Here is a 24,786-nt window from a genome sequence, read left to right on the forward strand (position 1 = left end):
TCCATATATATGTTGTGAGTCGTTTCAATTATTGCGATATGTTATAAAACTTTGTGTTTGGTTGAATAATTAGGCAAGTTGAAACCGCAGTAAATAGTATAGTTCAGATTACACAATCTAAATACTTTGAAAGTTTTTAGTTTTTAAAGTCTTGTAACAGTCTGGCGTTTTAATCCCAAGACCCACTTTCCACAGCCTTAAAAGATGAGTCCTCCAGAGAGAAACGTCACTCGATGAAGACAGCACATTAAGACTCGGGCGTCCAGGGGCCATTAATTCGGGTGCCTCATTTGTGACATCACCGTACTGGCACATTGACTCTTGCGTCAGAGCTTTTGGGTTTGAAGAGTGAGACTAGAAGGGAGACGCACTCGGGGTTTAAGGATTGAAACTGTATTTATAGTACGGGGAGCATTGCGGACTGTTTAGACAAGTGCAGGGGAGAGATGGGAAGGGAGAAGATAAAAGCTCCTCCAGTGGTTGGGAAGGGTCAAGGTTGACTTCAAGCATGGCGAGAATGGACAAATAGTTCTAACTAAATGGAAGACTTGAAGTAGCAAACGCCTCTGACCTGGAGAAAGAGGTTTTATATAAAGTAAAGCTATTCCCCCTTCCCTCCCTCAAAACTATGTGCATTCATTTCGAAAAGAAGTCTAGATGTCATCAAAAGTAACATTGTTTGTATTATTTATATTATCCTGTACAGATTTTAGCCACGTACACTATAGGATCTGTTATGAACGATATAGCCTTTTCTGTATAATGTCAAGTAAACACGCCTGGTATATACATAAGATATAGTTGACACCTCCTCTGTTAGAATCAAAAGACAAAAAGAAAAATATGTTCAGACTTTTTACCAGACAGACAGAGCGAGTTGATATAAACTTTGTAAAATAAAATGTAGCCTAACCGAATTTGTATTATTTTTTTTTTAAATGAAGGAGGCTAGCAGAGGCGGCTTTACGGGATGGCGTGTGGTTGACCGCTCCAGGCCCTGCGCCAATGGGTCCCAGCGATAGCAGAAATTATTATCTAGTTTATTTAATGTCGTGTAAATGTTTCTAACTTATCAGTTACGTTGATGAGATAAGATAAGATAAGAGGCCACAAAATCAATATTAGCCACAGGATTGGGGACAAAGTCTTGCAAACAAAATCTCACATTCAGAACTATTACAATAATGTATAGTGTATGTAATGTTGTCAAACGGCCAATAGTACAGTACCTACGTGTGGTGCTATTTTTTGTAACAATAATAATGCCTACAGCATAAGATGTGGACGAGCCACTTAACGTGATGTGGTACAGTATCATACATAGCCTACGCTTACGGTTCACGAACAAGCGTCTGACATTCCCCTGGACCCTCGCCTCGGGACTCGCGTAACTCTAAGGCCGCCTCTGGAGGGTAGGTACATGAACATCGAGATATCGAATGAGTACGAAGATTCATATATAATCAATATTTGTACTGTCCTGGTCACACAATCTTTCTCATATGCAAATATCACTAAAAGTAATGATAATGTAACATTTTAAAGTCTATAATTAACCCAATACAAAGTCGTTAAATTTTCAAGAATATGATAATGTACATTCAGTCCGTCTGTGTATGTGTGTATTCATTTCTGTGTAACTATTTCAACCAAAAATGAAATAACGCTAATTAGAAATACTTGAGAACAGATCTAGACAGAAGGACAGAATCCATACTTATTAAGAACCACATTGTAAAAGCCCTATTGCTTTGGTAACCTCAAAGGAGAGCCTGTATCGTTCACAAAATGTAATGGTAACGATTGGGCGTACAAAAGGAAGGGGAGGGGATCAAGGAAGACAATAAAAAAGTTGTTCAATTTTCTTTTGATGAGTAGCGGAACTTGGCACCAATGGTGCAGCAAATTAGACTCTTCCACGCCTTCGAATGGATGATATATTCGTAGCCTAGGTCTTGCGCGTGAAATGAGGCGAATATCTCATCAACAATGAAACTTCATTACGATTGAAGTGTACAGTTCTACACATCTTAATTCACATCACTGTCAATGTCGTTGTTTTTTTGTCAGTATTCTAAAGTAAAGCTCTTCCCAAACAGGCTGTCTAACACAGCGATTCACAAACTACGTACCGCGGGTTACATCCGGCTCCAGAAACTTCTGCCCAAAGTGCAGAAAGAAGTTACCGAGGTTTCATACCTTGGGGATTGGCCATTTTATATATTTTTTTTTAGCAGTGTTGTGGTCCGTGACAAGTGAGACTGAAAAGTAAATGTTCCCTAGTCTGAAAATGGTTGGACATTATTAGTCTAAGGGGGGTGGGGGTGGTTGCTAAGTGGTTAAGCGCTTTGCTTCCGAACCTGGAGTCCTGGGTTCGAATGTTGTTTAAGAGACTGGGATTTTGAATTTCGGAATATTTAGGGCGCCCCAAAGTCTACCCAACTCTGATGGGTACCTGTGCTGGCCACATGACACCCTGCTCGTTAAACGTAGGCCAAAGAAACAGATGACCTTAACATCGTCTGACGTATAGATCGCAAGGTCTGAAAAGAGGAATTTTACTCTCACTAGACTAACGGTGTGCAGGCTTAGAATACTTCAGAATAGTAAACAAAATATTTAGCAAACTATCGGACCTACAATAGTTAAGGAATAAATGCCATTCACGCGTGTGTACATTATGTAGCCATAATAAATACAAGTCTATTTTCCTTTATTTGTAAACATGGATTTAGGTTCATAATTTTTAAGCAGATGTTCCTTTTAATGAAAAGTATTTCGTTGTTATAAATAGCTACCTATTAATGTAATCAAGTCATTGTTTGCAGCTTCTAAAAATGTACACTCACACAAAATAATCGACAAAATATGTTTGTCTATATATAAGAATTATTTTTTTGTTGTTTAATAATTAATATTTCCCCTTAAATACTCAAGCCAATGAGCCGGAGTATTCTAGAAGTTTGATAATTATGGATATATCAGGCCTACCTTTAAAAAATATAACATTTTGTATAGATGTAAACAAGTTCATTTTTTTAAAATCCACTCAAAATTATAGAGTACTCTTTTATATAAATCTTTTTTTTTTAATTGCATATTAAATGCCTAGTAATTTCGTGACCTTCACTTTGACGAAAATCAAGCTATTTTTAAATGTACTCCCTCTTTCATCAACTGATGGAACTATCTTTAGGCCTAACTAAGGCAAAACATCCTCACGGCTTTTGTTATAGTAGTTTAAGAGTTAATTTTGAAGTTACAGTTTCGAAGAGTTAATGTTCAAGTTACAGTAATCAAAGAGTTAATTTCATACTACAGTAGTGAAAGAGATCATCTCAAGTATACAATAGTTAAGGAATTACTTTCAAGTTACAAAAGTTAAACAGTTCATTTTCAAGTGTCAATAAGGAAATCGTATTTCTATTTTGCGAGTCGGTAAAATGTCATCCTAAATAACTCCAATTTGCACACATCGAACAGATCCTTGCGAAGGTCACGTGTGCGAGGCCCCCAAAGTGTGCATGATCAACAATAACAAAGAAAGGCAGCCGGAATGCATGTGCAGCTTCGTTTGCCCTTCGGAGATCAACTTGGTCTGCGGCACAGACGGACGCACCTACAGTAACAGTTGTTTCCTGAGGCAGCAGGCCTGCAAGTCTAAGAAAGAAATCCGGGTGCTAAACTCGGGGAAGTGCGGTCCAGGTGAGTTGGCGCCCGCCAAAATGTCGTCGTTTAGACCAGTAGTTCCCAGATATCACTGACTATTTTTTCTTTCAATTGTTGCTCCTTTTTTTTTCTTTCCTTTGTCTTTGGTGGGAGTTCTCATCTGTTTCAGCTGAATTAGGTGGTGATGGCAATGTAGCCTTAGTACTTAAATCTGATGACCCATTGTTTTCCGGAGAACTTTGTATAGGCGAAGTAATGACAGAAGCCCTCTTTACAAAATAAAATTTGTAATCCATCAAGTAGTAATCATATCTAAAGCAGTAATACATTTTATATCTCAAATTCATTAATAAATAAACAAAAGTATACTTAATGTAAAGCTTGAAACTTTTTTCCTCCGTTATTATCTCCCATTATATTATTTACTCTTCTGTGTAGAAACTCGAAGCTGCCAGAAGATAAAGTGTACAAAGCTTTCTTCTGTTAATCTTTCCGTGGCATCCTTGATGAGTAAACCACGTGATCATTATTTAAAGACTGACATTTCTTATGTCGTGATGTTAGGGCGCGTGTTGTGTAATCTAGCAACCGTAACATTTTTTTTCTTTTGATAAATAAACCAATAATAGGCACTAAAAGAAAAATCTCAAATATTAATTGTAGTTTAAAAAAAAAACGCTATCATTCGTTGCTTTCTTTTTGGTAGTTATACAAACCAATGAAAGGCAAAAAAGAAAAACCCACTGTATTCCTTTTTTTGTTTTTTTAACAATACAAATAGTGCACTTGTAAACTACGCAGTGGCAGTGCTGGACTTAGTCTTACCTATAGTCAATGTAAGCTATAGCTTAGAGCCTCCACTTACTTGGAGGGGGGAGGGCGAAATCGTTTTGAGGAAAAAGCAAAGGAATAAATGGCCTTAACTTCAAGGGGCCACGTATTTCAAATAGCTTAGGGCCTTATCAAGTCTTAAATGGGTCCTGCGCAGCACTGAGTACCAGGTTTTCAGTGTCCTCACGTATCGAGTCTATTCAACGATTAAGATTTCGAATCTGCATTCATCAGTCCTCTTGGTGCTACTCTTTTTGAGTGCAGTTTGAGTGTCTGTGGAGTAGACAAGGAACTACCCCAGCGTACCGGTTGGTCTAAAAGTAATCGGGATTACATTGGAATGCGTTTTTGTTTCATGCAATAGTCCAAGTGCTGGATAGACCCATTGATTCCATAGGCGTTGACGTTTACCTACTTGTCTTGAGCATGGCTGTCAGGCTAGCTTGTTTGTGACGTTGCTATGACAACCTGCATGAGGAATGGGTGTACAGATATGGTTTGCCGCAATAATTTGTTAATTTGTTAACTATATTTTTTTTTCTTTCTTTCTGCCCCTTGTCGTTTTTTCATTTTCAATAAATTGATTAATCTCTTAAGGGTAATAGGGCCTACATTTTTTTTCCTGTTTATATTCGTATATATCCTACATAGTATCCTTGTACGCGTCAATGAAAGTCGTTATATTATCCTCAAAATATTATTTTAAATATTATTTATTTGTTATATTTTATGAAAGGCTTCAGAATTGTGAATCGATCTAGAGAGGTGAACGCCTCACATCAGTAATCTCAACTGCATTTTGAAATAATAATAATAAAATGAAAAAAAAAATTTTTAAGGTTTATTTTTTAAAACGCAATTAGATGTCGAAATAAAATCAAGCTCTACTTTCTTTGATGCTTATGTTCAGAATTAGCTAGTCTTGAAAAACTTTATTATTTCTAGAAATATAGCTAGTTGATTTCTATTTTCAAAACTGCTTTACTAACTGCTTTGGTCATTGCAATACACATGCTTACTAAAGGACTAACCATCTTAAAAGGCACAATACAAGATGAGTATAATAGAAAACTAGATCATGGTAAATGACAATTTTGGCTTTCCATACTCTCACATATTTATTTTTAACCCCTGTATTTATCCATCAGTGCACATTATCTGTACACGTATTTATTTTGTTTATTTTTCTTCATTAAATCTAAGACTGATTCCTCTGTCCAAAACAAATAAACAAAAAAAAAAAAAAAACAACACTAAACTTTTTTTGCTAACAAAATCAATTCTGATTAATATGCTTCTGAAATTTATTTTTCCATTATGAGTTTTATGTAAATTATAGGAACATTTTGTAAACATTGTATTGTTGATTTATGAATTTTAATACTGGAAGCAATATTATGATGCAAAAGATAACTTTTTAGCAATGGACCACGAATGTGTATATCAGTTATGAAGTAAGATAAATGACACTATTATATGTTTTGAAAATGGTGAAGGCAGCCTCGTGTAAATCCAATATTAAAATAATTAGCTCTTGCAAATGTAAATTCATGTAATTTGATGCTAATTTATTGTTAAACATCTCAGAAGTGTAGTGATAAAAAATGTTGCATTGTTCTCCATACCAACATAGTAACCACTGTTAACTTAAATAGTTTGAAGAGTTGGTGCTGAATAAAATATGATGAGAGGAGAGAGCCAAAGAGAATGTAAGTTATAATAGACTAGCTCCAACGACGACACGGACCCTTGAATTGGCCACATCATCAATTTTATATCTATATTTTATATATTGTTGTCCTATCTACATTGGCATATATGGTCGATTAATCCAAGAAAATTACCGCTATTAACAGTTGGAATTAAATAACAGTGAAACAATGGAGCTGACTGGGATAACATTTCATAGATTACTTTATAGTCACAGGCAAATTAGTTGACTTATTCTACTTTGTGAATAAGTGAAAATGTAAATAGTGAACATGAGTTAGGTATGACCGGAAGTAAGGTCGCTTGAGAGATCGAGATTTAGTTAGTTAGTTAGTTAGTTAAAAAGTAGAGTCAGTGAAGTACAGTATGTGGTAGTGGGTTGCAATAAGTCGAATTGAAGAAGTTGAAGCAGGTAGTTGTATTGATGAAACAAGTTTATGTCAAGTAGAGGAATAAGTCATATGAACCTACTATATGTGAGCCTAGAAAATTGTTACATTCATCAAAAATCGTCATGGACCTTGCCTTTATTATTTGGTGTCAAAAAGTTTATAAACACGATTCAGGAGTGAATCTTCTAGATCTACAATCTACAAAAGCATTTCATTGACTACAACAAGGAAGGAAAAATCTTATTCAGAAGTATAAACAAGTGACCTCGAAATTTCAAGTTTTTACGGTAACTACAACTATAATAGGACAGTGACATTTTTGTTATGTGGGAGAACCGACATACGTGTCGATCTTCTTTGGCTATATATTTTATTATATACATTGTGAATACATATTGTATTATTAGAAACTGATCAGAAGTTGTGATAAACATTTTATTGAAGAAGTACTACTCTAAGTGAACTATATATCATTCCGCTGGAAGTATACAAGAGTAAGAATACAGGATCTATTTTTTAAGAAACAAATGTTCCTAAATTTTCTTGTCATGTTAGTACGGCATTTTTACCATGAACACTTCCACTACTGATAGTCACCCTCCAAGTTGTCTCTCTTAGACACACATTTGGGATTTACGTCGCCATCTTTGAGTCCATATTAATGTTTGGCCGGGCCTCTTTGTCAGCAAGTGTATGAGGTATCTGAGCAGGAGACAGGCTCTGCCTGGATATAGACAACCAGCCTGGGGAGCTTACGGAAGGATTTGCGAAAGAACCAGAACGTTTCGTCTTAAATGGACTTTTATTTGCTGAACACTAGCCTTTGGCAACATAGGGCAGTCTTCGCACTCAACTTATCTAATGATATTTTCTTTAATATCGTCCCTTGTTGTGCCTAGAAAATCAACGCTTTAGATTTAAGAATGGCACATTAATCGATATTCGTAGCAATTTATTTTTTGTAAAGTTACACATTGGTGAACTTTGCGTGTGAATCTATAGATCTTAGGCTATAATCTTTCTTGCTTACAATGGGAAAAAAAAAACAAAACAAATTGCTGGAAATTTAGCCTACTCTATTAGATTTGTATATTTTAAAATTAGATTAATGTTTAAACAATGGCTAACAGATTTTTAAAAATCTGGTAGCTTACATTGTGTAAGCTATTCAATGTAGCCTCGTAGTTGGATTAACTTAGGCGTCTTAGGCTAACTGTAGTTGTATCAAATTATAAAGGTACTATTTCTAACTTGTACACGATAGTGTGACTATATAACATATGATGATAGAGACAGTGTCTAATTAGAATTAAGATCTTGCATACTTGCAAACATTTTTAAAAGGTTTATGTTGATTGTAATGGAATAAGCTTCTAGTACTTTTTGTTCCACATACGTTTCGGAGTTACTTCCACCTGAAAGGAATTTTTAGCTCTAGTCCAAGTCCAAAATTAAAAACTCCTATTTTACTGTAGTCCAATGTTGGATTCATAAGCATATAATGATAAAAACTTAGGATTTAATCCTAGCTTGAGAACAAACTTGCGGTTGAACAAGGGACAGTACTGCTAGTTCACGCAAATATGACCCATGTTGTGGTCATGTGATCCAGAGCCTTCACGAACTAGAGAGTGTGTAAGAAAGTACAGTTGAGTCCAGGACAGCAAGGCAGTTAAGGTCTTGTGGTACCTTTCAGTCCTCGAAAATGTAGCTGTACGAGCTAGAGAGACTTTTAGTTAGGCAGTTCTGTTAAGTACAAGAAAGCATTTGAATTTGATGTAGCCAATTGTGTTGAATTGGCTGTCGATGTATTTGTAATTAAACGGCCTCTTTGTTACTTGAAACTTGAAGCTCTTGTTGTCAAGTTCTTGTGTTAGATGTGCTGTTGTGTTATTAAGTAGTGTTTGCAGAAGGCCTGGTAGAGAAAATTGTAACAATATATATAAATATATGGCTAAAACTACCTTAACAAATGTGTGCAAAATAGACTTTAGTAAATGTCAAAGCCAGTCAAATGTCTGGCAATTGCAAGGGTTATTTGCAAGAAACATTATTGAAAATAAGCAATTTGCTAGATTTATTTCATGTGCTATAGTCATAGTCATTCCAAGAATACCTGAAACAGATATTAAGGCCCAGTAAACTTTTTTTGGAACTGTTTAATAATGTAACCTTTTAAGATTTATTATTTTATTATCTATATACTGCTTCTTTATTTTTTATCATTTCAATCTTCTAACTATTAGAAAAAAATATTTAGCACTGATATATAATATCTGGGTATGTTTAGGGTCCATATTTTAAACAGCTTAGGGCCTTTTCTAGTCTAAATCATATCCAACTGTATGTATCAGATACAGACAACATGCTTGCATGCTTCTACACTACTTTCAAGAAGAACATTAAGACCTATCTGTTTAAAACTTTTTAGATTAGTTTGTCATTTTCAAGTTTATGTTTGAAATATCACAGTGCCTTGAGACTACATTATGTTTGTTAACAGCCCTCTATAAATAAAATATTATTATCAATTGTAGTTACCTATTCATTCCTTGGATATTGATTTAATTATCAGTTTCTGTTATCATGTACATGTTTCTAACTTGGTTTTAAAAACTGTTTTTGTTTTTTTTAAATAAGAATTTATTATTATCTTCATTTTTTTTAAAGTTAAAGTTTAATCTTAGCAATTATATACAAAAAAATAAAAACAAATATAAGTATATTTCATTATCTGTCAATTTTTATTTTTTATTTCAGTAGATCTATAATAATATAATATAATATGTTTAATGTAAAGGATATAATAATGTTCATGCAATTCTAATTATTGTCATTGAAGTATATATTTTTTTCTATAGGCCAATGTATTGATTTAAAGTATGTTAAAATACAAACTTATAAGGTGATGCTATTAATAGAGTCATATATGCAAGAGGAATCAGTCTTCTTTGTTAAATACTTTAATTTCTTTACAGTAGTCTTTAGTTGGATTTATACACAAAATGTTTTTTTTTTTTTTATAATTTTCTTTTAGTCCTGTGAAGAGTTTTAATTTTACTATTTAAGATTGTGGGAACTAATATTACATAATTTGGCTTTTCAAAAAAAATCTGTGTTATTAATTTGGTACTAAAAATATGTGCTTGCAATTTATTTTTGTTCAAGTTTTAAGTATATCTTCATTAAAAACTGATTTGTTTCACTTATATTGCTATCTTGTTTTGTGAAGCATCACGTTTGTAAAAGCATTTCATATTCTATTTTAGTATGAAATACATATAATACTGTGTTTATAGTCCGACCAGTAAACAAAAATATTTATGTTGATTCTTATTGTTTGGTACTGCATAATTTTATTGACATGTCTCACAGAATATTTACACTTGTTGGGCACAATTTTTTTTGATAATTGTTTTTAACTTTAACTATAAATTTTCTAGCACTTTACTGAACTTCTTTATCTTTAAAAAATATATTGATAAACATTTAAATGTTGTAATTTCCCTGCATAGAATTTTGAATAGGCTAATTGTTTGATATCACATTGTGTATTGTAAATAGATCCCCCCTTTCAATATAATGTGAATGTTCACAACATATCAAAATGGATTAATGCACTTGATTATTGGGCATTTGTATTTTTTTGAAATTTTATATAATGGTACAGTAATCATACTTTTTTTTAATTAATGGCACAAATGATTCAATTTAATACTTTAAGTATAATACCTTTATTATTAGGTTAACATTTACTCCATAAAGTTATCTTTTGTCTTTTTACTGCAGTACACTTATTGCAACTCTGGACTTTTTTTTCAAAATATAGAGTCTCTAAAAGCACTACATTAAATCCTACTTGTATTATTTAGTTATTTTTCAGAATATAGTCTCTAAAAGCACTACATTAAATACTACTCGTATAATTTAGTTATTTTTACTAAAGAGCTTTTATTCTTTATATTTTTTTTTATCCTTTGAGTTCCTGTACAAGTTTTCATGTATTCATCCTTCAGTTTCTTGGCAACCTATTTTAGGTTTGATTCATAGGTCAGAGTGGAACTTTTTCAATAACTGTAATTGCATTGGGAAGTCACATCCATGGATTTTTGTTTATCCCTAGTTTCAGTGCTTAGTTTGATTGTCAAGGGGTAGAGCAGTACAAAAATAGGAAACTGTTTTTATATATATTCCTTGCTCATGACTTTTATTCTGATCATATCAGATCCAAGTTAATAAGTCAAATAGTTTAGAATGTGATAGTATATTGGCTTCTCATGCCTTCTTGTAAATCATATTTTATTATAAACATTTAAAGAAAAATATAAAAATTCTTTTCATATTTCTTATACTGAATGAAACAAATACATTCTCTCTATCTTTATGAGTGCCCTTTTTTTTAGTATATGGAAGTTACATGAAAGCATTGGTGAAAGCTTACAAATGGACAACATTTAGTTCACTATTCATGATAAGACAAGTAGAAGGTTAACAAATTGATATGTTTCTTCTTTACTTATTAAGATTAAGAACGTAAAAAATGTATTGTTTAATTAATTTACTGAATATTTTTAAATGTCACTCAAGTACACTTAAGTTAAGTCTGTACCTTGTTTTTACAAAGTCTCTGATTGTTTCAATACCTACTGCAAACTTTATACTAGTGGCTTGCACTTTTTTCTTCTTCTTTTGCTCTTTTGACATAGCCTATTACAGGTCATCATTGTTTACATAATAGTTATGCTTTCTAAGTTCAATATTTATTGAGAAAATCCGAAGAAAATAAATAGAACTGGGTGAGAATATCTACAGTAATGTTAGTCATTTAAAAAAAAAAGGTATTTCTTTACTTATAAATAAAGCAAACCAAAACAAACATTAATAGACAACCTGACAATATAATAGAACGTATTCCTACAATAGGGAAACTCTTAGTGTGGTTATTAGATATAATTTTATATACATGCATATAGGCCTATTTTTAAATCATAATCATAAATATATCATATAATCCTTATTTAAATTAATTATATAACTGAAATAAAATGTATTTTAAACATTTTTATATTATTTTTATCTCTTATGTAAGTTTAAACGTAATGTATCAGCTCTAAAATAAATATTCACTTGAACTTAATCATCCTTTGTTCACCTAAAACTATTCTTTCACTTGAACTTAATCATCCTTTGTTCACCTAAAACTATTCCTTTATTGCAGATCATCCCTGCACCAAAATCAAGTGTGGCCTTCATGAAGAGTGCAGTGTGACTAAATCAGGAGCCGCAGTCTGCCTGTGCCCCAAAGAGTGTCCACATATATTTCGTCGTGTATGTGGAACTGATGGCATAACATATGACAATGAGTGTGAACTGAGGAAATCCGCCTGCGCAGAAAAAGTGAACGTCACTTTCAAACATGATGGACCCTGTGGTATGGTTTTTGTTTCAAGATATCAGACTTTTCTGTTTTGGAGATTATTTTTTTTAATTAACTTTTTTAAACCCAGAAATATTTTTTTTTTGCACTCTGGAACCTTAAAAAATTCTTTGTCAACTTTTGATATATCTTTTTTAATATATCACATTCATAATGTGAAAATCAAAACCAGCTTTGGTTTATTTGAGTCAGTAAGTTTGTCATTTTTGATAGTTACAAATACCTTTCTGGTCACATTGGTACAAATTGGATTAAAAAAGGCACATTCCTTGTTGCATATTCTAGGATAAATTCTTATAAATGCTCCTTCTTCCCTAGTGCTTTTATAGCATGGAATGGGTTGCCTGAGTCATCCAGGAAAAACAATGACTTGGCAGAATTTAAGTCATTGATTAACATGCCTGACCAGATTGACCTAGGGACACATGTAGAACATAATCATAGAATCTTTTTTTTTAAGTAATGTCTGTATTTTATAAGATAAAACCTAAGACTAAGTAGCAGAATGAATGAACTGAAGAAATAAATATTTTTCAGCTAAGTCAACTTATAAGTAAATTTTTTTTTCAGCTTGAATGCTATTTATAAAGTTAATGTTATTTCTTCATCTCACCTTCAGCCTAGTCTGTTGAACCATTGGGGCATCACACATGATCTGTTCAACTTTCTCCATTCCTCTCTGTGTTTTACCCATCCATTCTTGTATGTTGTCTTTCCATCACTTTGTCTGTCTCTTTATCTGGTACTGTTCCCTTAAGGAAGATCTATGTGAGATCTTAGGACCTTAAGACATGTCCAAAAAGTTTTAGTTTGCATTTTTTACAGTGGTCAGCAGGTCATTGTGGGGCCAATTATGGTTGTCATTTGTGATTCTGTGTCTAATCTCTGTTGTGACACGGTCTTTGTAGGTGTTAGGTAGGTTCCTTTTATAGCATCTCTGTTCCATATTTTGGATCCTCCTCTCTAGTTCTGCAGTGTCCATAATTCTTACTAATTGAACTATTTATTAATGTAAAAAAAGTCTCTGATGCGGATAGTGTATCCAGTGTTAATGTGCTGTATTCTTTAAAAGTTATGTGATTATTGTTGTGCACCTTTTAGCACTGTAAAAGCAATTTTTTTATGCTCTTCCATTTATCCATCATTTTCTTAACTCAGTTGGCAACATTGAAGTTTAATTTCGCAACCTGGTCATTGTTTAGTTCATTGTGAAAGTCCCTAATAGATATTATAATGAAAAAAATATTTGACAAATTCTTAGGTGCTCTTTTTATGGCTTTTTTGGTGTAATTGTCTTATCAATTGAAGTTCATATTTCTTTTAGCATACTTTCTGCTCAATGTCATTGTTAGCAGTACAGCTTCAGGTTTTGGCTAAACTGCAACAATTCAAACTACCTTAAAAATCTCTGCAACTTATAAATCAATAGTTGCCAATTTAAATGTGCTTTTTCTAGTGCTTTAAGGCTAGAAGGATTTTATTTTGGGATTGTTTACAAACGCTCCTATTTATTTACTGATTTGGTGTGTAACCAATTTTAGGAATTATTGCTTAAAGATGATTGCATTTCACAAAGGTCTAGTTGAATAACACCTAAATCTGATTGTTACTAGCCAGTTAAACAATTTAATGCCTTGATTCTCACGTTTTGGCCAGCATGACATCCTCTGAGTAATATGTACTTTAGGTCTATGTCTAAATCTGTTTTTTTTTAATGCAGTTTTATCATGATTATATTAAAGAACACTTGGTTGTGAAAACTCATTAGTAGAGAAACACTGCCATGAAATTGGGAGATTGTTAAGCATCATATTAATTTAATGTTTGATAAGTTTGATTGGTGTCCAAAAAAAAATTGTAAAGCTGGTTAATGCAACCTTATGTTAATAAATTAGATTTGCAGATCTTTAAAATATTTAATTAACAAATTTATTTATTTTTTTAACATTTTCCTTTTTCTGAAATATCATGTTTTATTTTCTTTAAAAAATAAAGATAAAACTCAATGAAATAAATTAATTAAAACTTGTAATGTTTTATTGAATTATTTTCTTCTCTACTGAAAAAAAATTTGCAATTTCATTTTTCTTTTTTTTTTAATCGAATTTCTAATTAATGACATTTGTTTGTAATTTATTGATTCTTTTTCACATTGACATTTTTAATTTCAATGTCATCATATTTTTTTTACAAACATTTTAATATTAGATGATGAAATATGCATTTATACTTTGATTTGTTTTGTTTTTTTGACTAGGGCCAAACCAAGTCTGTAGTACTAAAGTGTGTCATTATGGATCTATGTGTGTTGAGCATGCTGGGAAGGCTGTGTGTAGGTGTCCACAGTGCACAGAAGAGTACAACCCTGTGAGAACACAATTTCATTTACAAATTAGTTCATGTAGCTTTCATACATTCATGTTGCAACCATTTCCATAAATATAAATCTGATCAATTTACTTGCAATTAGGTTAGGCAACAAAAAAACAAACAAACTGCCATTGTGCAGTATGATTGCTGAAATGTTGTTTATTCTTCCTGATGGTCTCTGATTTATACCCTGCCCACTTTCATCCCCCTATCCCTGACCCCATGTCCTGCAGGAGATTTGGGCTAGAATCTAGATTATCTTCAACTCTGAAGGAACATCTGAAACATGTAAAACATTTTACTAAAAAATGTCTCATAAGCACATCATTACAATAGAACAGTTGCCTGGTCATGTAGTATGCTCTCTGGATTGTTATCTTGATGGCCTTGAGCTCAAAAACTGCCTCCATCATCACCCCTGTCCTGCAGTAAGTTTTTCTAGGATGTAATAATCTTCAATCCTAAAGGAATTATCCAAAAATGTAAAATTAGCAAATAATCCCTTTTTCTCTCCCCCCCCCCCCCCTCCTGATCAGCTTAGAGTAAACTGAACCAATTTTTTAATATGATTTCTCCCAAAACGGCTATATTAATAATTTGTGTGTGTGTGTAATTTGTTTGAAAGGTCTGTGGAGACAACGGTATCACATATCAGAATGACTGTAAACTTAAACTAGAAAACTGCCAGCGAGAAGAAAATGTAAAGGAAAGCCATAAAGGTGCTTGTGGTAAGATTTGCTTTTCTTTCCCTATACAACATTCAGCTGATATATTGCGGACATAAAATTTGATTTCAAATACATTGATGATTCATCTCTCATTCTGTTCAAACATCATGTGTATTAATTTAGTAACATAAGGATCCAATATCACTTTAATGTGTTATTTCCCTTTACATTATTGGCCCCCTGATGCATTTCAAGCAGTATTGATTTTCTAATGGCTTTTTTTTTTCAATTGAATAAGACATGATTAATCTCAAAGATGAATACATTTTGATGCACAAGTTTATTGATGCTAAATATAAAATATCTATTTAAAATAGCTTTCACTTTACTAGCCATATAGTTATTAAATGAAGATTAAACCAAAAAAATCCATCAACATATATAAACATATTTTTCAATTATTTCTTTCATTCATTTCTGTAAGAGATAAACACTTTATATAGTTATCTCTATACCATGCTAATGTCATATCATTTTTTAATGATTTTATATTTTTGTACCATTTCTCAATTTTTCTATTATTTAATTTAATACAAATTTTTATGAAATAGCTTTAGCTTTATTTTAAATTATCAATAGCTGAGATTTTCTGAATTTTTTTTTTCTGAACGTCCACAGCGGACACTTGTGGAAATCAAAGGTGCCATAATTATGCCATCTGCGAACGGGTGAACAATAAACCAAAATGCATCTGCCCCACTTCTTGTGTCCAGGTTTGTTTTATTATTTTCTACATTATGTAGATTTGTACATTATGTGAATTGAAAAAAAATATTTTTGTGTTATCTTTAAATGAAATAATTGTCAAGTAAACTTTATGTCATTTCTGTTTGGGGTTTTAATTTACAGTTCTTCAGATTTTTTTTTCTTTAACCCTGACGGACTACATTGTGATTGATTGAGTCTGACTGTCTCATGAAATTTAATATACTTTAGAATTCAGTTAATTGCACCCCATTGGGACACTATCTATTTGGTCATAATAACCAGCTTGAAAAATGATTGTGCAATACAGTTTACAAGACAAATGTTTGTGCGGAAAAACATATTTGGAACTCTGTTTTTTACAAAACACTAGGAGTGCTGCAATCGTGTGCAAGTGTACATAAATACTACACATCTAGTCTGATTAATTAGATTGGACTGTATAATAGGACTTGTTTTTTATTTATTCAGTCCAAATAAGCAGCTGATCTGATTAACCAGTGGTCCAACTATTTGAATTGAACTGAAATTTTTCACTGCATTTAAAAAGCTTGTAAAATTATGTCCTTTGGTTTTGAGTATTTTCTATACTTCCATACTTCTATTCCAATCACTTGTTTTATTATAGCAACAGCAGAGTCAGTTACTTCCCATTTATTTTTGTTTTGCAAATCTTATTAGCTGGGAAACACTGTTTAACAATATAATTGTATAATCTGGTTAATATGACATTAACTGAAGAACTAATTTTGAAAAGGTTGATGATCCTGTTTGTGGCAATGATGGAGTGACCTATGCCAATGAATGTGAAATGAGGGTAGAGTCATGTCGCACACAAAAGTTCATAGGTATTGGCTCCAAAGGAACCTGTGGTAAGTTTGAGACATGATAAAGATTAGGCATAAACAATAGTTAGGACTGAGTAGAAAGCTTGGCTTTTGAGCCAATAAGTTAGTATTCAAATTTCTGTGTAATTGTTAAATATTCTTGTGTGTCTGAGTTAAGTCACCCATAATCATACTTGAGATTTGTTGATGGGAATAAAATTGTTCGAGTTGCTGGGTTGGTCAACTTTTTTTCTGCTTTGTATTTGTACCTGTAATCATTTCTCTGCTTTTTGTTTATCCATGTTTTTTTAAGCAAGAAGTTTTGTCTGCTAAGACTTTAAGAAATAGCTAAAATCCGAAAGTATTATATTTTTTAATTAAGGAGGTTTTTTGATGTTGTAGCTAAAATCATAAAGTAGTAAATGTTTATAGTAAAGTTTCTGAAGTAATATCTGAAATGATAATGTATTAATTAATTAACATAAATAGTTTGCTTTTGTCTCTGAAGACTTGATGTAGACATGCTCAATTTAATGTTAGGAAACCTTTAAATTTATGTCATGTTTCGTTCAGACAAATGCCGAAATGTTACCTGTAACTTTCACGCCAAATGTGAAAATGGAGTCTGTGTATGCCCCATACTGTGTGCCACTGTCAATGAGCCTGTTTGTGCATCAGATGGGAATAACTACCACAATGAGTGCGAGATGAAAAAATACTCTTGTTCCCAGAATGTCTTTCTGAGTGTCAGCTCTCCTGGAAGATGTGAATGGCAATCTGGGTCTGGAGGTAGAAATATGTTGTGTTGTTTTTTTTCTTGGCTCTGGCCTGTCAATCTTTCTGCTTTTGTTTCATAGATTTGTGCTAATCATTTGTTTCAATTATATTTTAGTTTAATTGTTTTGTATTGTCACTGTGGAGTTTGTATAGAATCTAATTATCATTTATATAAAAGTACCTAGTGAAGAAGTTAGTAACCTGGCCTTTTGCCCCCTCCCAGAAAAAAAACTTGGACCATGAATGAAAATCCTTGTAGAAAACTTATAAAAATTTCATCTTAGGTAGACAATAAGAGTACTAAATTAAAATTGTTTTAGTTTGCAAATGTCTGTCATTTGTATCACTTGAAAAGAAAAAAAAACATAATTGCATTTTGTAAAATTTATTATTGATAATATTTGGGTTGTTGCATTCTCTATTAGTTTCCCACAGCCACTATCTTTATTAGTTATCAGGTTTTTTGTTTTCAAATTATATTCAATGTTTGCATCTGTGTACTTGATGTTAGCAATTATAGTCTTGATGTTTGCTCTTTTTTTGTTTTATTTTTATTGTAAAAATCAATTTTGAATGTAAAAAAAATCCACACTTGTTTTTTTTTGGGGTGAGGGGGAGTTACTGTTCTAGATGACTTAAACCCTAGCTTACTCCATGGCACATCTTGTTGCTAATATCTGTAAGTTCTATTAAGCTTTGCCCTCTGGAGATGATGCATTGATAACTGATGACTCCGATGACATGCCAACAACGACCAGTAAAACCAGCACATGCTCAGATGAGAATTGTTTCAAGTACGGAGGCTCCTGTGTGCTGGAGGGATTGCAACAAAAATGTGTCTGTTTATTTACTTGTAAAGCCATCAGGTACTAGAGAATATACACATGTTCTTATGATTTAATATATGCACTCTTCATTATATACAGTAAAACTATAAATACTGACTTGTTGGCTATACTTTTTATTTTTATCTGTTTAGTGCTGCTAAAAATCAGAAACAAATAGTCATCCTTTTACACTGTTTTTAGCTTAGAACTAAAGACTACATATATCGAGGGCTAGACTTAGAACTAGAACTCCAGAAGTATATTATTCTGGCTTCATTCTAGAAAAGACATGAGAACAAATTCTGCAGGTAGTGTGTAATGAAAAAGTTAATTCTGAGAATTTTCTTTTTTGAATAAATTACTTGCTGCTTAGTCTAGCAAAAAGTTCATTTTAGGAATCCTGTGCACTTTTAATGGGTTTATCTACACTAATGACCTTTAAATGTTGATAAGTTTTTGGTATTTGACAAATAACATCACCAGATAGAATGACCTTCTCTCACATATGACTCTTAAAATGTTACTGGATTCTTGTCTAGCAAATACTTATGTTTTTTTGGATTCTGTGAAGCCTTCTTAATTGCATATCTACTTTTGCAAGCTCAACATAAATGATTTAACTGTGATATGAAAATAAGTAGAGGATGTGTTTTAATAGAATAAATTTATTTGGTTTTGTTTTTATTTTAAAATTTTTTGTTATGGGAACTATGCATTTACAAGGTATACATTTAAGCAGACTGCACTTACCAAGTATGGTCTCTGATGGATTGGCCTACTATGACTGTACAATGTTATGGGGATATCAAAATAATTCTTTCTCTCTAGAGAAGCTAAATGAGGCTAACATGGGCTTACCCATAGTAATACTCATCTATTTTTTTTTTCTCTCCAGGGATACTAAATGTGGCTCTGACGGGCTTACCTACAGCAACGAGTGTACAATGTCTTATAAATCTTGCCAGACAAAAACTATCATCAAACCTCAACCATTGGATAACTGCGATGGTGAGTATTACATTTAGCCTTATCCAATTCAGTACAACAGCTGTGGTGGTCTCATCAGTCTGTACCTCATTGGACCAACTAACTTTTATTGTATGAGAAAAGTTTCAGTGTAACATATTTTCTTTAATTCACCTTGCATATTGCTAATTAGATCTTAATTTAAATAGAACTCCATATATGATATTAGCCAATGCTAGCTATTTTATATTTTAAATAATTATCAGTGATCTTTTTTCCTTGTAGCTAATTGTCTTTTCTTTTTTTCTCTCCTTTTTCTTTTATTACAAAATAAAAGTTAAAAGTCATCTTTATTACATATTAATTTATTTTAAATGTGTATGTGCAATAGTTAACGACAGGAGCCTACACATCCCTTAATATTCAATATTTTTACTATGAAATGAAAAATTTAATAAAAAGACTAATTCATGCTATTATTTTGTTTTTGGACTTTTAAGGTCTACTAATACACTTGGTTTTGTTTTCAGTGTTGGATGATGCTGAACCCTGTGATGGAGCAGTTCCTCTTGTCAACCCTGACACTAATGAAGACTATGACTGCAGTGCCAATACTTGTCCTGCCAACAGTTACTGCCATGTCAAGTTCTCTAAATGTTGTAGGCAAGGTAAGGCCCTATCAGTATACAGAAAATTGTCATGTAGAATTTTGTAGGCAATGTAAAGCCCTATCTAACCAGAGAGTGCATTGTTAAGTTGGACCTGTAGTTATAACCATTGATTAATAATTAGTATTGACTGTGAGAAGAAATAAAGTATTTGAGAGTTGCTGCTGTGAATGGTACAATGAGTCCACAGTGATGTCTGACTGGTACAATGAGTCCACAGTGATGTCTGACTGGTACAGTGAGTCCACAGTGATGTTTGACTGGTACAATGAGTCCACAGTGATGTCTGACTGGTACAATGAGTCCACAGTGATGTCTGACTGGTACAATGAGTCCACAGTGATGTCTGACTGGTACAATGAGTCCACAGTGATGTCTGACTGGTACAATGAGTCCACAGTGATGTCTGACTGGTACAGTGAGTCCACAGTGATGTCTGACTGGTACAGTGAGTCCACAGTGATGTCTGACTGGTACAGTGAGTCCACAGTAATGTCTGACTGGTACAGTGAGTCCACAGTGATGTCTGACTGGTACAGTGAGTCCACAGTGATGTCTGACTGGTACAGTGAGTCCACAGTGATGTCTGACTGGTACAATGAGTCCACAGTGATGTCTGACTGGTACAATGAGTCCACAGTGATGTCTGACTGGTACAATGAGTCCACAGTGATGTCTGACTGGTACAATGAGTCCACAGTGATGTCTGACTGGTACAATGAGTCCACAGTGATGTCTGACTGGTACAATGAGTCCACAGTGATGTCTGACTGGTACAATGAGTCCACAGTGATGTCTGACTGGTACAATGAGTCCACAGTGATGTCTGACTGGTACAATGAGTCCACAGTGATGTCTGACTGGTACAATGAGTCCACAGTGATGTCTGACTGGTACTCTAGAACCTTATGGTTATCTACAGTAAAGTTATTGTTCAGTTGGTGATGTGGGTTGACAATTGTACAGAATAAACTGTTAATGTACTAGATTTAATAAAGAATCTTGCTGTTTGGAAACCTAGTTGTCAAGTTCTAGAGTTAGTTGTTTTATGTTGTAGGCCTACAGTGTTTGCAGAGATCCTGATAGAAAGTGGCAGCAACATTGAATTGAATTCTCCATTGCTATTTTAATAACACATTTTATATCATTTATGATTTTATCTTTTATTTTTTTTTTTTTACTTTTGATCTAGAGTCGGCTCCCTTAACAAGCTGTAGAGAAATGCCCTTTGGTTGTTGTCCAGATAAGAAAACTCCTGCTAATGATCCGAAAGGTAGAGGATGTCCAGGTAGGAAGCAAAAAGTATTAATAATATTATGTACCTGTATGCATACATCATATGACTTAATGATTGAGCCCTTTGGTGCCAATGTATGAGTCTTAACTCTTTCTCTCCTAACTAACGATACCAACGTTGATTCCACCAAAATGTGGTAAATAATTACGGAGAGAAAGAGTTAAGTTTATAAAATATAGGAAGCATTTAGTTAACAAATTTACTTTGTCTTAATTTAAGCCCACCCAGTTTTTAAGGGTACCTACAATCTGATGTAGGAAGTTAAAATGGTTGGTTATTTTACTGGGCACATGACACTCTTGTCAGCTAATGGCCACATTGGGTCAATTTAGAATTTCTTGGCTCATAAAGCTTTTGGTCTCCTAGGAAAATGTAAATACAAAATAAAATGCCATTTTCTTCATATGTCATGACAGACATTCCTTCAGAAGAAAAGATAATTATGTCCTACACATTTCTTGTGTCAATCTAGTCATGCTTGTTAGGTAGTGATTTAATATCTGTTAAAGCGTTGGCTTTCCTGACTGATTCAGGCAACGTATCCTTAGTATATATTAACATCTTGCATTTAATTTTAAAGAAAAATGTCTTTTTCTACAGCTTTCATAGATATTTGGTTACTTACAATTTAGTGTATCTAGTCTCATCAGTTTTTCTTATTTTAGTTTTAATCTTTATATGTTGTTTTTTCTCAAAGCTGCTGGATTAAAATGGTTTGAAATGTTATCAAAGTTATTAAAATATATATTAACTCAAAGTCTCAATAAGAAGTAACTCAGTACTTATATGACCTAAACATTTGTTCTAGTAAATTTTAATAAGATTATTACAAGTGTGGGTTTGTTTTGATGTTTTAGTTTCCTAAACATTCCTTTCACTTTTTTATATTTTAAGTATTTTTGAGTTTCTGGTCAATAGCTTATTTTATGTTTTTCCAATGTATGTGGTATTACAGTATTATTATTTATGAAATAATTAACTTTTTATATTTAAAGAAAACTTTATTTAGGGTTTTGTATATATCTATATATATATATATATTTATGAGTAAATTATATTTTTTTTTAAAGTTTAATTAATAAATTCTTTTAACAAAAAGAAATTAGTTGATTTTTTTTATTTGATGTGATAGAAATAATCAATTAATATTTAATAAATAATACTTCATTCTTAGTAATATACTTACAGTTGAGTTAAAAAAAAATTTGAGATTTGTGAATAGTTAAATAATTTTTACAACTGATTTTTAAAATGTAATTGCTGGTATTTGTATATTACAATTATATGAAGGTTTTATAAGTATTTAGTATTTTTGTTTTGTCTATGTTTGCAGATGTTTGTAAGTGTAACTCTTTGGGTTCCATCAGCACCACCTGTGATCCTGTCACTAAACAGTGCACATGTAAGCCTGGGGTCAGTGGCAAGAAATGCGATCGCTGTGAGATGGGTTATTGGGGTCTGCACAAGATTGGTGAAGTGGGCAACTCTGGCTGTATACGTAAGTAGTTGCCTGATGGTGCATGGACAGTGTATATTTTGATATCTTGGCTGACTAGTCTTAGAATTATCATTCTCTAGGTCTAGATAAAAAGTAAACTATTTAGATATACATCTTCTTTTAAATACTTACTTAATTGAGTAGACTTAAGTCCTCCTCTGTGGTTTCCTAATTGCTTCCTTCTTTAAAAGGCCAGACATAATGATATCAAATATTATTTGTTAAATATAAGTAATAGGAATTCTAGTTAATGAGGATTATTATTTTACTTGATGCTCTTTATGCCATGATGACTGTAAAAATACTCATCGGTAGCTTACTTAAGTCTGGGTTTTGCTACTTACTCAGTTATCCCTCGCGTTAAACAATTTTCATTAACAACTCACACTCTCATAGAGCAATGTTGAAGAAAAAAAGTCTAATTTGAGATAAGTGATTATCAAGGTAATCTCAGTAACCATTTTTTTCCATTTCATCTAAAATCTGTTTATTTTCATGTCTTCTTTCAGCTTGTAGCTGTAACAAATTTGGTGCGTCAAGAGATGACTGTGATCAGATGACTGGTCGATGCATGTGTAAACCTCATGTTGAAGGTTTTAAATGTGATAGGTGTCTTAATGGAAAAGTTTTAGGCCCTGGTGGATGTCAAGGTAACTTAATAAAGTTATGTTAATTAAAAAAAAATGGCCTTATTTCTAAATGCTTCACCTTTTGACAGAAACATCAATCTTTGTCTGAACTATAAACATTTAAAAGTTTTTTTTAATCTAGGTTCTAAAACAACTTGACTTAAGCAATGCAATTTACTTTTCTTTATTATTATTATTTTTTTTTAAATTTTAAACTTTTTGATGATAATTTAGGCATTTTCATTTGTAATAGTTCCACAGAATCGATGCTTGTATTCAATACTATCAATAAACTTTTTTTTTTTAGTATTCAATTAGCAATATAGAACTATTTAAAGGGGATGTTATTATTATTGAAAATTCTGTACAGATCTATCACCAATGAGTTGCTATGAGCTTGATTGTCGCTTTGAAGCAGTGTGCAGGGAAAAGGATGGAACACCTTTCTGCGACTGTGATAACAATTGTGATTATGACACCCACCCATCGGATATAGTGTGTGGCACAGATGGTCAGACTTTTGGGTCCTTGTGCCAGCTAGAGTATTATGCCTGCAGGTTTCAGCAGGATATCACTGTGGCTAACAAAGGTCCATGCAGAGGTCAGCACAAGCATTTCATGGTTTTTGGTTTCTGGCTTTTAAGCCAATTTTCTTTCAGTTCTAGATAATAATTGTTAATTGGTGATCTATGCTGATAGTCTGGATTTTAATTCTGCTCTACATTTTTAATATCATAATAGATTAAAGACTGATTGAAGTTATTTAGCTGTAGGCTATTTAACACAATTTTAATGTTACTGTCACAATGGATGATAAAAAAAAAGGTTCTTAGGGTTTCAACTACATGTTTTCTTTCATAAGTTTTGGGACTATGTGCTTAGAGAAATTCCTTAAAGTGATCAAGTTCCTGGGATGGAATAGAGACATTTTTACACAAGATTTTTGGTCGTTTCTGAATTAACTCAGCTTAGAGAGTATCTTACATATGATTTTTTACAATCATGAAACACCATGACAGTCATTTTTTTCATTTTGCTCTATAGTTATTCATGGAAATTTACTTAAATTTTTGCTTTGCTATTTTTGAAAAATATCGAGTCTGAATTTTTCACTTTTTTCAAGACAATCCCTAAATTTTACGTACGTGATTAAATGTTTTTATAGCAATGAAATTAAGGTTATCCAAATACTAGGATAATTCAAGATTGTGGTAATTTTTGTCTAAATATCCAATCTCACAAGGTGTAAATGAATCATTCTTGATTTTGATTTGTACAACATTTTCAGGATCATCTTCAGTTTTAACTACCACAGCTTCCCCAGACACTACTGACACAAAGTCAAGAAAAACCACACGGCACATTGAAGGCTCCGGAGGGGATACCTACATAGATGACAACACCATCAAGAATCCATATGAAACAGAGAAGGAGGATGTGATGACCTGTAAGTGT

At 32.6% G+C, this 24,786-nt stretch overlaps 1 protein-coding gene across 10 annotated transcripts in view; it reads left to right on the forward strand.

Moving 5' to 3' along the window:
* The window catches only part of LOC106069589 (agrin-like), a 265,314-nt gene that overhangs the window by 221,879 nt on the left and 18,649 nt on the right, over positions 1-24,786 (forward strand). For 6 of the 10 annotated variants that reach the window (XM_056008987.1, XM_056008989.1, XM_056008988.1 and 3 more), the window contains 16 exons: positions 3,484-3,705; positions 5,525-5,581; positions 11,821-12,033; positions 14,297-14,406; positions 15,035-15,137; positions 15,756-15,850; positions 16,600-16,714; positions 17,243-17,458; positions 18,141-18,312; positions 19,169-19,281; positions 19,770-19,907; positions 21,100-21,195; positions 22,538-22,702; positions 23,212-23,352; positions 23,702-23,932; positions 24,620-24,778. In XM_056008987.1, the coding sequence (XP_055864962.1) occupies positions 3,484-3,705; positions 5,525-5,581; positions 11,821-12,033; positions 14,297-14,406; positions 15,035-15,137; positions 15,756-15,850; positions 16,600-16,714; positions 17,243-17,458; positions 18,141-18,312; positions 19,169-19,281; positions 19,770-19,907; positions 21,100-21,195; positions 22,538-22,702; positions 23,212-23,352; positions 23,702-23,932; positions 24,620-24,778 (2,346 nt within the window). The remainder of the gene's footprint in view (positions 1-3,483; positions 3,706-5,524; positions 5,582-11,820; positions 12,034-14,296; positions 14,407-15,034; positions 15,138-15,755; positions 15,851-16,599; positions 16,715-17,242; positions 17,459-18,140; positions 18,313-19,168; positions 19,282-19,769; positions 19,908-21,099; positions 21,196-22,537; positions 22,703-23,211; positions 23,353-23,701; positions 23,933-24,619; positions 24,779-24,786) is intronic. The other 4 variants (XM_056008992.1, XM_056008995.1, XM_056008990.1 and 1 more) reach the window with 3 other exon arrangements.

Source organism: Biomphalaria glabrata, chromosome 13 (genome assembly GCF_947242115.1).
Source record: "Biomphalaria glabrata chromosome 13, xgBioGlab47.1, whole genome shotgun sequence".
Lineage (NCBI taxonomy): Eukaryota > Metazoa > Mollusca > Gastropoda > Planorbidae > Biomphalaria > Biomphalaria glabrata.